The following is a 13,061-nucleotide window of genomic DNA, read 5'->3' as shown; positions in this document are numbered from 1 at the left end:
ATTGTTTGATTGCAGTGATCTAATAGGGCATAAAATCACCAAAAACGTTCAGCAGACCTTCTCTGCCGCAGGTGTTTGGCCTTTTTTGATGTTGTCAATCCAGTTTTCCACCTCCGCACGTCTTCTTTGCAGCATCCCTTCAAACTTTATACAGTCACACTACAAAATATTACCAAGATGAGATAGCAGTGTGAATATTGATTGTGGAAACAATAACACGACTGCATTAAAATAACTTTTAGTTCTTGAATCCTCTGTTCTTGCTCAATTAAGGTAAAAAAGTAGATTTCTTTGACCTGCTGATTGTGAATTTGTTGTTGGCTCATGCACTCATTTTACCAGCACTAAATATCCAGTGTGATTTTTTTTTTTTTTTTAAGTATTTACTTTAAACCAAAAGAGAGTCATCTGGGAAATAATTATTAAAAATGAGTTATTTGCCATTCAGGTCTGCACTTTGTTCCCTTCCTGTGTTAGTTGTCAGTTTTTAATAAATAGTGCTCACAGAGAGTGCGGCTCAGTTGGATTGATGTTTTATTGAAACCAATGGATGTATTAATGTATCTGCTCTCCTTCCTCTTTGGTTCTGTCCTGTTTCAGCACCATGCTGGCCAAACTGCAGCTGGACATCGACTGTGACCGGGAAACTGAGAGAATTTTCTCTCTGCTCTCCTCAAACGATACCAAGCTCCAGAACATGGAGGGTCAGTGTCTGTTCATGAAATACTGAGTTTATGAACTAGAGCGAGAGGGACAGCAGGATTTGACGAATGTTCTTGAACAGCCCATTTCCCACGGCGTACACCATTAAAAAAAAAAAACAACCTCATACAACGAGTGATGTGTTTTCGGTTGCTTTGGAGCACCTCCAGCATGTTGGATTATCAATCAAACGTGACTGTGAGATCGCAGTGCTGATTTTCGGTTGTACGGTGAATAGTGCCAGACTATTAGCCCTCTGGTCATTAAATCAAGGCAGCAGCAAGCAGTGAAATGTTCTTCACTGACGTCGTCAAGTCATCTGACTTCAATCCAACGCAGCAAGTGTTTGTTTGGATTCCCATTAGGAATGGCCTCAGCTTTTCCTCCCGGGCTTCGTAAAGATCAAACTAAATACACTTAAGTCATCAAAACAATTCAGATATGAGGATATCCTGTTTTAAATATTCATTCTTTAACACTTCTTTAACGTGCGTGTCATGTGAGCAACTGAGTACAACACTTAACCCCCCCCCCCCCCCCCCTCCCAAAAAAAAAAAGGGAAAAAAAGAAAAGAAAAGAATGACACCTCTGATATCCGGTGTGGTAGGACCACACATGTCACCAACTATCTCCTGATCTGATGTCCTCTCCATAGATGCATGTGCCACGTTGGCGGTGTACCAGGGCCCTCAGCGAGAGCAGGAGGATTACTCCAAGTTCACCATTCAGGAACCCAAAGAGACCTTTCAGACACTCAAACAGCTTCGGAACGTCATGGAGGAGCTGCAGAGGCAACACAACATCAGGAACGACACCACAGCGCAGTACGGCAGCCTGTGAGTCTGCACTGATGTCGCTGCACGTCACGTCGTTGTGTAACATGTGTATCTTTGCGTTTATGGTTCTCACGTGACTTAATAACGATAACATCAACGAGCTTATTTGTGTTTATCTGTGTGTGTATATATATATATATATACTGTAACAAAGTGCTTTACAATATCACACATGATGTCACGTCTAAGAAAAACCGAACTCATAAATATGGGTGACGCCCGGATGGCAATGAATAGCAACGCCATGTTAACATACGGTATGACCACAGAGAAGCATATCCTGTACAATGAAAATAAGACGGGGCCTAAGATTGAACCCTGGGGTGCTCCTTATGTTATTGCAGCCAAAGAAGGGAAACCGTCTTGCTGCAAACCCTGCAAGGCGCTGATGGATCTATCAGGATAACATGTCCCACTGAGTCAAAGGCTGCACTTCAGTCAAGCAAATAGAATTTTGTTACCTTTTATTCTTTTTGTAAATCACTTGTAACTAAATTTCAATAAGTGGCCATACTGCGCTAAAGTTTTAGGCACTAAAAGTAAAGGGAGGGTGTTTGCAAAAATAACGCAATGAGTAGCTTTTGAATATTTACTTCCTACACAGCGCAGTAAACAACAAAAACAAAAAACAAGGCGAGGTCAGAAACGGACATATGGCCGGACTGTCTCTGAAATGCCGAAGAGCTTTAAATTTGAAAGGAAAGACGTGGCAGCAGAAATACAGTCGCTGTAGCAGACTGCAGTGGTGAGGAGGGAGCGCTCCTCAGACAATATGTCTGCTGATCTACATCCTTACCCTCCGCTGCCGTCCTGCACTCTGCAATGACCAAAAGAATTAGATCGCGGAGCCGCTCGGGTTCCCTGGGAACGCCCGGGCCACCTCTGCTTTTGCTGTTGCCGCCGAGACGAGCTTTTCATTTGAAATGGACGGTCGCTGCAATTCGGCCAACTATTCGTTTAACGACGATAACTCGGGTCAGTCGGCGGAGGGATCGTCTGTCGGCTTTTTATCCTGCATTAAACCTTTTTTTTTTTTTTTTTTGGTATACTGGCCCGTAAACATCCATCGGTCTAGTTTTAGGAAAGTCATCTTGGTTATCCTTTGTGTTTCAGTGACAACCCCATCGTGGGGAAAACCTCTTAACCTGGGTGGGAAGGTGTGGCCATACCAGCAGGTGTCAGTGTATCACAGAGAGCCTAAACCGCCAGAAGAACGACCCCTGACCTCCAGACGTCATGAGTCCACTACAGGAACCAGAACAAGCCTGTGAGCTTTTCCAGGATCACTCCTCGGCCCTTGAAATGAATGAACTCTTGGGTGTTCTCTTTTCTTTTTGTCAGGATGCTGCCTCACCTCCTCCCCCCCCCCCCCCCCCCTCTCCTGCCCTGCAGGTCCCTCACAAAGACACTCTTTCGGTGTCTTTATTTGTGTCCCCTTTTACGTCTCCAGCTGTGTGTAAAAGGCATCATTTAGATGGTGTGTGAATAGGCTGCTAATTTTTTTTTATTCACCCAGTTTTATATCAACAGCTGATGATGCTCTCCCCGTCTCTTCACATTTGGCTCGGACATCTGTCTTTTAGAGTTGATTGATTAATCTCATTCTGGAGGATCGTCCTCTCACTCTCTCTCTCTCTCTCTCTCTGTATGGCCCTGGACACTCAAATCTTTTAGCGTCCTTCCTCCTCCGAACAAATGTGTACATATTTTCAGTAGATAAAAACCAATCTGCCTTACTTTGACGGACGTTTCTTTCACATGAAATGCTGAGGGGAATAATGCAGAAGCACTTTAAATATTTGGAGCACTCCAAATAGAAATTATTAGATACTTGGTATCAGCGGTCCCCATTTTGATCAGTTCCATGATCTCGAGTACATTTTTTTGTTGTTGTTGTTTCATTCCTGTACAATAACATTTATAGGCTGTAGATTATAAAGTTATTTTTCTTGACCAAAGATAATTTCGTAGGTTTGAACTTGGGACTTGAAAAAAGAAAAAAAAAAAAAAAAAAGATTAATGTATTTTGAATACAAATGGTTTAAAAATGGAGACAAATTATATATATATGTGTGTGTGTGTGTGTGTGTGTGTATATATATATGTGTATATATATATACATATATATATATATATATGTATATATACGTATATATGTATGTTATGTTTGTAACATTTTTGCGAACATATCTTTTACTTTTTATTGACTTAAGGCAAGCAGTTTGCATGCGTTCAGTTTTGAATCCCGATAGCACGACTGTGGTGAAGAGTTGTATTTCCCTGTGATTGTGAATTGTATCGGTACGGTGTACATCAGATCTGTGCTGTCACGTTAAGAGAGCCTCGCAACATAACTGTAGTGGCGTATGTAAGAACTGATGGTTCGAAAGCAGAGATGGGAAGAAAAAAAAAAAAAAAAAAAAAATCAGAGTAACAAGTCACAAACGTCGTCTCTGAATTAGTTCGGACAATCGCAGCAGCCATCGTTACGCTCCACGCGTCCTTTTTCTCTTTGGTTTTATTTCCCCGAGCCGGCGGCACCCCGCGGCTCCGGCGGTCGCGCGTCGTCCTTTTTCAGAGAGCGAGTTTGAAAACGCGGCACTCCTCGCTGCCGCGACGGCGGAGGACGGCCTTTGTCGTAAAACCGGTCGGAAGGGAAAAGGCGCGCCGCCGGGCCCGAATCCCGGCGAAGCTCGCCGCGCAGCGTCGCGGCTGCGTCACGAGGAACGCGTGCGGTTTACTAAATGAACCCGACTCCTCCGAACTTTAGGCTGTAACCACTTGACGTGTCCTCCGGTTGGTCATTCGCCTTCGCGTCAACGACATTGATGACTGTTGCTCTGGAGAGAACCGATGACCAAAGTTTGATAAAAGTCCCCCGTCTCTCTCCACCCCCCCCCCCCTCCCCCTCCCTCCCCCACCCCTTCGTGTTTTCAATCTTTTACCCATTTGAACAGTGAAGGGTTGAAAAGAGACTTGAATTTTACTTTAACAACAAAAGTTGATGCTGATGTTCCAGGTTTTTAAACGATTTTAAGTTGTTTTCACACGTTTTGTCTTCGGTCCATCAGATATTTCTGACATGCATGTCTTGTATATTTAACAATATATTTTTCTAGGAAAATGTTTTTGTATCTTTGTTTTTTTTTGTTTGTTTTGTTTTGTTTTTTTTTAAACCAAAAAAACAACAACAACAACCCAGCGACGCTGATTTCGTGTGTTGCTCTTCTCGTAACGGTACGTCGTTCTTTGCAGTGCTTCTTTGAGGCTGGCTGCTTTTGTTTTTGTTTTTGTTTTTGTTTTTTTTTTGTCGCTGCGTGTTCTTCTCACTGACTGTAATGTGGCCGGAGCTTGCCGAAGCTTAACGCAGTGTTACTGAAGTGAATATTGTGCGTGTGTGTGTGCGTGTGTGTGTGCGCGCGCGTGTGTGCGTGTGTGTGTGTGCGTGCGCGTGCGTGTGCGTGTGACACGTCCCACCGAGCTGCAGCTGGCTCTCGCTGCGTTCGCACGCTGGCCGTGAGCAATGACCCGTCTGATCGGAGCCGAGGCGCAACTGTAAAATGATAGATTTATTTACAGCTTGGTCACTGGATGAACTTTTGAATTCGCTTGCAAAAGTTTCAGCTGGATGAGACTGCAATAAAACAGTCAGGAGAAACTTTCAACAAAAATCCAGATCTGAATTAGAAAGTAACCGCGGCATAAACGATTGTTCTATACTGTATAAGCTCGCGTGTCAACTCCCATTGCTAGATTTGACGAGGCCAGTAAACTAGAAGTTGACGTGCGCGCGCGCGCTCGTTTTCATATAAAAAGGTGAACTTTTTTTTTTTTTTTTTTTTTTTTTTTTTTTTTAATTTCCCCGTCCATCCCGTCACTGAATTGCGTTTCTTTATTTGTTCACAAGGGAATTATCTTCTTTAGTTTTTCCCATACGGAAACGCCGTCGTGAAACGACAGCAGTCCCTGTCGGGATGTGGGTGAGACGCGCGTGGAAACGCAGCGCCTCTTAACTTTCACATGTTGGGCTGCTGCCAGTTTCACGTCGTGATTTCACCAAAACGCAAAAGGGGAAAAGTTCACGTGTGCCTCGAGCGATCAGGTGATTAACATCAATCGAGTTGTCGGCCGTTGAGCAATTCTGATGAGGGTTACCAAGCACTTTTTTTTTTTTTTTTTTTTTTATTAATCATGGAAATGAGGGAAAAGTTCCGTTTTATGCAGGAACAAAAACTGATTTCAGGGTCTGTAACTGTTGTATTTTTTTTTTTTTTGTGTGTGTGTGTGTGTGTGTGCAAAGCTCAACAACAATGTGTTTCAAATTCAGGCCTATAATTGCAAAACAATCTTCTTCTTTTTTTTTTTCCTGCCAATCATTGTTCTGTGTCATAGCAAAGACAGTATGAAGGCTTTGTGGGATTTTTGTTTTTTTTGTTTTTGTTTTAAATTATAAAGCTTCTTTCTGTCTGGTGTACAGTGAGTAGTTGCAGAAACTGGAGGTTATGTTCTCGTCTCCAGATCGTTTCTCCTGAATGTCTCGGCACAGCTTCAGTACAATGTCTGTTCTTTTGATACACATTAGACATTTTCCGTACATGGTTTATTCTGTGTCACTTCACAATAAACACTTTTCCAATGTTACTCCTGGTTTGTAGAGTGTCTCTATTTTTTACACTTGCATTGATTTAAAGAAAAAAACAAAAAAAAGAAAAGAAAGAAGCCCTAATCAATAAGTTTTATGTTCATTTCAGAGACTTTGTGAAGAGTACCGGGCTTGAGGAGCGACGGGTTTTGCTCTGCCGTATGAAGTAGTTTGAGTTCTTTGTAGGATGTGGGATTTCCTGTGAGCAGTGATGTGATCAGCGCATCATTACTCAATTGGATTTCTGTTTACCTTGGTAATAAAGAATTAACGGGAGGAAAGGGCAATTACTGGATTTGAAAACATCTGCGCGCCCCTGGAGGGGCCTGAACTTTTACTTTAACTCATAACAACGGCACTTAATTCCCAAAACAAGCCCGAATTCCTCCGACACAAACGTCGAGGTAGGCCGAGCTGTCCGAACCGTGCTTGTGAGCAAAAGATGCGTACCAGCTGGAGCCGCTTAAAAACAAGCCTGCTTACTCTTCGCAGCGAAAATGGGTTCATTCAAATTCAGCCACCAGCTGTGGAAAATATTGTCCCACGTTCTCTCAACTCTTTCAGTTATTTGGAATAAATTATACGTAATACTCTCACACGGTCAAATATCTGCCTTTTGATCTGAGGAAACTCGTCTTACGTATTTCTAAAACGCAAATGTGAACGTGTTTTTACAAATGGTCACGCGCATCGATTTCCAGATTGTAACGCTGAGCAACTGTTCTCTGATCTTCTGAACACCACGGCGATTGATGAAGGCGAACCGTGTTTCTTCCACTTTGTTTAATCTTTAAAAAAAAACAAAAAAAAATTATCATTTGGTTTAAAAACCCAACTCTGCCACATCATTCATTACGTTCCATAAATAAAGGTCACGCGACAAACAACCCCCCCCCCCCAAAAAAAAATTAACGACGACGGCGATTCAGACAAACACAAAGTACGCCCGAGTGAGCGGTCGTTCGCCTCCGAGCCGACCAGTCAAATTTCAGAGTTAACATCCATGTGTCCGCCATGACAGTACGCCGCGTTGCGAAAAAGCTAAACTAAAACGTAGATGCCTCGTGCACATATCAAACCTGCCACCGCAAAAGATTTTTTTTTTTTACAACCACAACAGTTTCTAGGTGGACGCCCAAGACTCGTGTCTCAAGGTTGCTGTCGGATCAAATGGAAAAACACTGGTCACAATCTCCCTTTTTTGTTCCTGAATAACAGCCAGAACAAGTGAAGTTGACCTTCAACTTATAAAATGTCAAATTCCCAAACGAGCATGTATTTTTGACGGAACAATACAATTGCCCAGGTTTAAAATGATGTTGTTTTTGGTCTATTTCCCATTAAATATGGGTTTACATGATTTGCACTAATAGCGTTCCATTTTTATTTCTATTTTACAGCGTCCCAACTTTTCGGGAAACCGCTTCGATTCAGCAGTTAAACCACGCGTTGCCGTATGTGTTGGACCTCGTTGTTTGATGCGCCATTCGAGTGGAAGCCAATATCAGGTTTTGCTAATGAACCGGTCTGCCTTCTTGTGCCGGGAAGGTCTCCAAGGACAAAGGGTTACGCAAAGTCCTGCTCAGTTTTAGTCCAAGGGGGAAACCTTAGCCAAATGGAAGTTTTCCACCATCGTGTTGAGTATTTTCAGTAATATTACAGTTACAGTGAGAAAATCAGGGGGCGGGGGGGGGGGGGGGGGGGCATGTACAAAGTGTAACGTCGGTTTGAAACACCCACTCGTGGACGTTTTAAGAGTGGCTATATGGTGACCACAGGTTGTAGTTTTTGTCGTCCCTGTTTTAGGATTTTAAAGGGGGGTCCTGTGAGGCCCTTTAGATCGAGGTTCTTCGGTCCCAGTTTGGGTTCGAGGTGGTCCTGTGATGACCTTTAAATTCAAGTTTTTTGACTCTGATTTATTTTGTTGGAGGTGGTCCCATGTGACCTTAAATTGCAGAAATTGGAGGCTGATTGTTGTTTGAATAGTTGTCAGAAGTGACTTCAGAGTTACGTGTTGGTGATTTGGCTGATAGAGGGGTCCTGCAGTGACCCCGAGTTAGCGTTTTGACCCTGGTTTGGCTTTTGAAGGGGTCATGTGGTGACCCGTGAACCGTTTTGTTGTCCGTTAGTTGGTTTAGCTGGTGATTTGATGAGCTACCGTTCTAAGCTGTAGTTTTTGGTTTTGAAGGGATGCAAACGCTGACCCCACGATCTCACCTCCGACAGGAAGCAAAACACTCCTACAGGGATCAATGAAGAACCGATCCAATGTTATTACAGTGAGCCTTTCTTCCTCCATGACATCTATTTTATTTATATAATATGTCAACATTTTGGGAAATACACATATTCCCTTTTCTTGACGGGAGTTAAATAAAACGTTAAATAAAACGCCACAGACTTTTCAGACTTTACAGATTCTGTTCTATTTTACATTCATGTATGACATAAATAACCAGGATGCCAGTGTTTTTTTGGGTTTTTTTTGGAGGGGAAATGGCACCAATGAGAGGGTTTTAACCACGACATTATTATCGTCCTTCATTGTCATCATCTATATCTGTAGCAACGCAAGCTGTCCTCACTTCTATTAGGAAGGAGTGCAGTTTTGAATGTCTCTTGACAGGAAAATATTGGTGAATTAAGGGTCAAATTTATACCACCAATGTCGTTACATTACAAGAGTGCAAAGTTCCATCTGTGAAGGAGAACACACACTCATCAGTACACACTTCTTAAAGAGGCATGCTGCTTTTTGGCCCCTGTGAACAGGCCTTACTGGAGACTGATGAATTACCTTGTGCATGAACTTCCTGTCCCATGTAACCCAAACAAAACTAAACAAACAAACAAACAAACAAACAAAAACCCACATATTATCCACCAAGTAATGTGTAAATATCCTCCTGTGGATTATTCTGCTGTTACACCATAATACAAGATTACCTTAAAAAGCTTTTTTTTTTTTTTGTCTGTCTTGAATTGAAATGATGCAACTGAATTGACCACTGTGAACAGGTATAATTTGGACTATTTTTCCATTTGTCTGTACAGTGAAGAGTACGAGTTTCGGACAGGAAAGCTTTCTGAAATTAAAACATCTGTAAAAAATATCAAAGATTTTGCTGAAAACCAAATAATGTTTACTTTATAGAATAATACAGAAACCATACTATGAGAGGATGAGGATGACAGATGGGAGAAAGTTAATTTTTTTTTTCTCCACACTGCAAGCAATCTGCCCTTTTGCTTGCATAAGTAAATTAGCAGGGCTCTTTCAGTGAGCCCGAACAGTCGGTGATGTCAGCTACATGAATTCTTCAAACACACTGGAGACCATAACATGCATTTTCTGCGTGCATTATTGTTGCAGTAATAATACCCTGAAACAGGCAGTGTTCATCACAAGCGCTGAGTACATGAACAAACTAACGGTGAGCACTGAATCCAGAAAAAGTACGCGGTGATATATTTTTCTGATAGAAAGATTTATCAGACTTTTTTTTTTTTTATGCTTTTGTGATAATCGCGCTACTGTATTTTGAAAGAAACGGCCAAGATAGTACATTGTTTGAAAGTACAAAGCATCACACTTCAAACTTCATACATTTTAAGATAGAAACACCACCGCAACAACGTAATACTGCAAATGCAAGCGCTTTCATTACAAGGCTGCAAGCTCAATCAACATTGTGCTGCTTCATTCAGAGATAGACAGGGAGTTCACACACATTTAAGTAAATGAAAATCTTAACATTTCAGCCAATAGCAGCTCCACAGCTGTAAGGACAAATAAGATTAGAGTCTAGAGATCAAAGACACTTGAGGATTCATAACTACAATAATTCTCTTCGTCCCCATCACCAGGTCTGAGCGGGATGTGAAAAACCTCTACTGATTAGGAAAACTCCCACCGACATCTTTGCTTCCCCCCCCGACTCAAAATCGTAGATTAGAGGGTAAATATCACGCAGGCTTATAACAATGAGTCAGTAACGTTGATGTTATTTAACTTTAAAAAAAAAAAAAAAAAAACGGTCACCTGCTACTTGACCAAATTTGATGCAAAAGAAAGGAAACACAACTAATGGCACGGCCATTTATGACATAGTAGTACTCATGCGTAAATGAAGATGCCCATTGGACACAGTGTTGATCGCGTCTATCCGTTTCTGATCCTCGTCTTTTGTAACTGCTTTGAGTCTGAACCTCGCAGATATTTCTCCTCTCTGGTTGCTCATGCCTGTTCGGTACATGCAGACGGAGTTCTCTGAACCCCGGCTGCAGCTGCCCCGTGACTCAATCATTTTTTTGGCCTCTCTCAGAGTGGTCTGGAAACGTCACTCTACACATTCATAATAAAACCACAAGCATGTTTTGACTTTCAGTCTATAGTCTATATTTTATAGGACTGCTTTTCTGTCCGTCCGTGGAGTCCCCGCAGTGTCACTGGACTCCCTCCAGAGAGAGAGAGAGAGATGTTTCCACATCACGAGCGGCAGTCTTGATTTCTCTCCTGGTATTGGACCTTAGCTTTTTTGATTACCCCCTTTTTATGTCTTACTGGAAGCCTATACTTAAATCTGAATACCCTCTTTCATGTGGTCGCTTATTACCCGGTAACCAAACTGAAACATCAGATGTGGGAGATTTAACATTTTGTGGCTTTGTTTGTTTCCACTATGGGTTCATGATCCAGTTCGGGGTACGATTTTTCCAGTATTTCATGACTCTATTCGGTAACTGACATGTGGTACTGGGTTCAAAAATGTCTGGTGTTAAAATCTTAATTGTTTTTCCTCCTTAATCATCCTCACTAAAGTTGAAGTTGATTGGCAGCATTTTTCGAAAGGTGAAAAGGCAAGAAACAGTCTGGGTCAATATCAGACTCGTAAAAGATGAGGCAAAAGGAAGGAATGCCAACCCAGTGCAAAAATAATCTGACCAGTGTCAACCAACCGTGATTAAACTGCCGTTTTGAAGCCTTGAGTCCGTCACCATATTGGCAGCGTAGGAGCGAGTGGTAGAGCTGACTGAGAACACCAGGACACAATGCCACGCCCACCTATACCATGACTGGGCCCCAGGCATATCAATCAAACCAGACACCCCCCCCCCTCCCCATATTTCTCTCTTTAATATATAAATAATTAAGGAGTATTTTCAGAAGGACAACCAGAACACTGACCAGAGGGAAGACATTGTGATGTGATGACGCCATGCATTGGTCTTGTATTTTATGAAAGAAGATTTTTTTTTTTTTTTTTTTTTTAAACCAGCCCCCAGTGGCCCTCAGCAGTGTTGCACTTTAAGATACTTCCATATTTCAACTTTTCAAACCGAAAGACTACGTCCATTTTCATATACAGTCAACAGATCTGACAAATATTATGAAAGACGGCTGGTATTTAAAAGCGGAAATTCAAAGGGACTGTACCTCTTGTACAAAATGGGAGCACGGCACGGTGACGTGTGCGCAGCAGGGAGAAACTACAACCTTTGTCATAACTATTCCCAAGTTTTGTCGCTTAGTCAACATCAGCGCCTGAGTTCCAGATGTTTTGTGACCACTGGTCCGATCACACTCTCCCCCCCCCCCAAGACGATCATTTCGTCAACTGCAAACACCCGCAAAACTGATCAAATTCCCATCGGCTTCATGCTCGACTTAGTGTTTCAAGCTAATTAAGAAATATTAGCAACACCAAACTAAGACAATAGCCATGGTACCTGATAAACATCACGTTAGCATACTGATATTAGTAAAGGAGCTTTAAGCTACAAGACAAACTGCAGTTTTTCACAACTAAACAGCCACATAAAATGTATCATGATTTAAAGGAACGAAACATTGAATTTGCAGTATATTTGTCTCCCCTCTCGCCACATGTACACAGTGTGTTTTCCCCGGCTCGCTCTTACCTAATTATGTTTTTTTGGGATGTTTATGTTTCTGAATATAAAACAGCACAAGTCTACACTGACATTTATTCAGAAATTTCTCACCCTCTTCAACTGGAAGTCTGAAGGGTGTTTTACAGAGGGAAAGTACCCTGTAATTCCCACAGAGCTGGCAAACTGTCCTTCTTCAACATCTTGTTGCCAGACCTACCTCACAGTCTCTGAAAAAGTATCAAAAAAACTGGTGTGGATGATTTTATTTTCATCTGAGAATAAAAATATATTTTATTCGTTGCATTGGTAAGCTATTAAGTGTCTGTCCTAAGTTGTATAAAGAAGCTCTTGTGTGTATTGGTTTCTATTTATATATATGTGTGTGATAACCAAACGCTGCATCAAAATGTTAGCAAATTGTGAGCCATTGATTGGTGCATATTGTTGTCTATGAAAGTGACTACTGAAGAGTCAACTTTTTTGTGTGAGGTAAAGGATGAGCTGCTGTGAGTTGTGAAATAAGCCAGTTAAATGCAAACGTTAGGTTTAAAAGCCTTGCTTCAGCCCTGCTAATTTTTTTTCCATCTTCCTTCTGTCAACTGTTTACTTCTTAAACCACTCAAGATAATTTAAGAATCCAGACCGATCTGTTTCAGTAAATCATTGATTTATTTGTATGAAATGTATGAAAAATGTTTGCATTTCAGTCTGGTTGAACTTTATGTTGACTGAACATCAGATCTATCATCAAATTACCAGCCTATGATCACAGTGAATTACTGTTAATAAGCAGTTTGACCCGTAACATTATAAAAAGTATATATAAAGTACATTTGTGTAGAAAAAAGAAAATATTCTGTGACAATAGTTAATAAAATATACACTACAATAGATGTATATACATCAAATGTTAGAGGGTCCCAGTAGGACATAAATCAAACTTAAGCACACACACACATTCATGGGCATAATTAATTCCCCAGCCC

The 13,061-nt window shown here is 41.5% G+C and overlaps 1 protein-coding gene across 1 annotated transcript in view; it reads left to right on the top strand.

The window, feature by feature from the left end:
* Positions 1 to 6,185, top strand: part of rasa2 (RAS p21 protein activator 2) — a 30,931-nt gene extending 24,746 nt beyond the window's left edge. Inside the window, exons 22-24 of the mRNA XM_069147848.1 lie at positions 601 to 704; positions 1,358 to 1,538; positions 2,652 to 6,185. Coding sequence (XP_069003949.1) covers positions 601 to 704; positions 1,358 to 1,538; positions 2,652 to 2,682 — 316 coding nt within the window. The 3' untranslated portion in view covers positions 2,683 to 6,185. The remainder of the gene's footprint in view (positions 1 to 600; positions 705 to 1,357; positions 1,539 to 2,651) is intronic.
* The last annotated feature ends 6,876 nt before the right edge of the window (positions 6,186 to 13,061 follow it).

The sequence above is a fragment of the Embiotoca jacksoni genome, unplaced genomic scaffold, assembly GCF_022577435.1.
Source record: "Embiotoca jacksoni isolate LCO1_2020_lvr unplaced genomic scaffold, fEmbJac1.0.p SCAF_14, whole genome shotgun sequence".
Lineage (NCBI taxonomy): Eukaryota > Metazoa > Chordata > Actinopteri > Embiotocidae > Embiotoca > Embiotoca jacksoni.
This window is presented reverse-complemented; position numbering and strand designations above follow the sequence as displayed.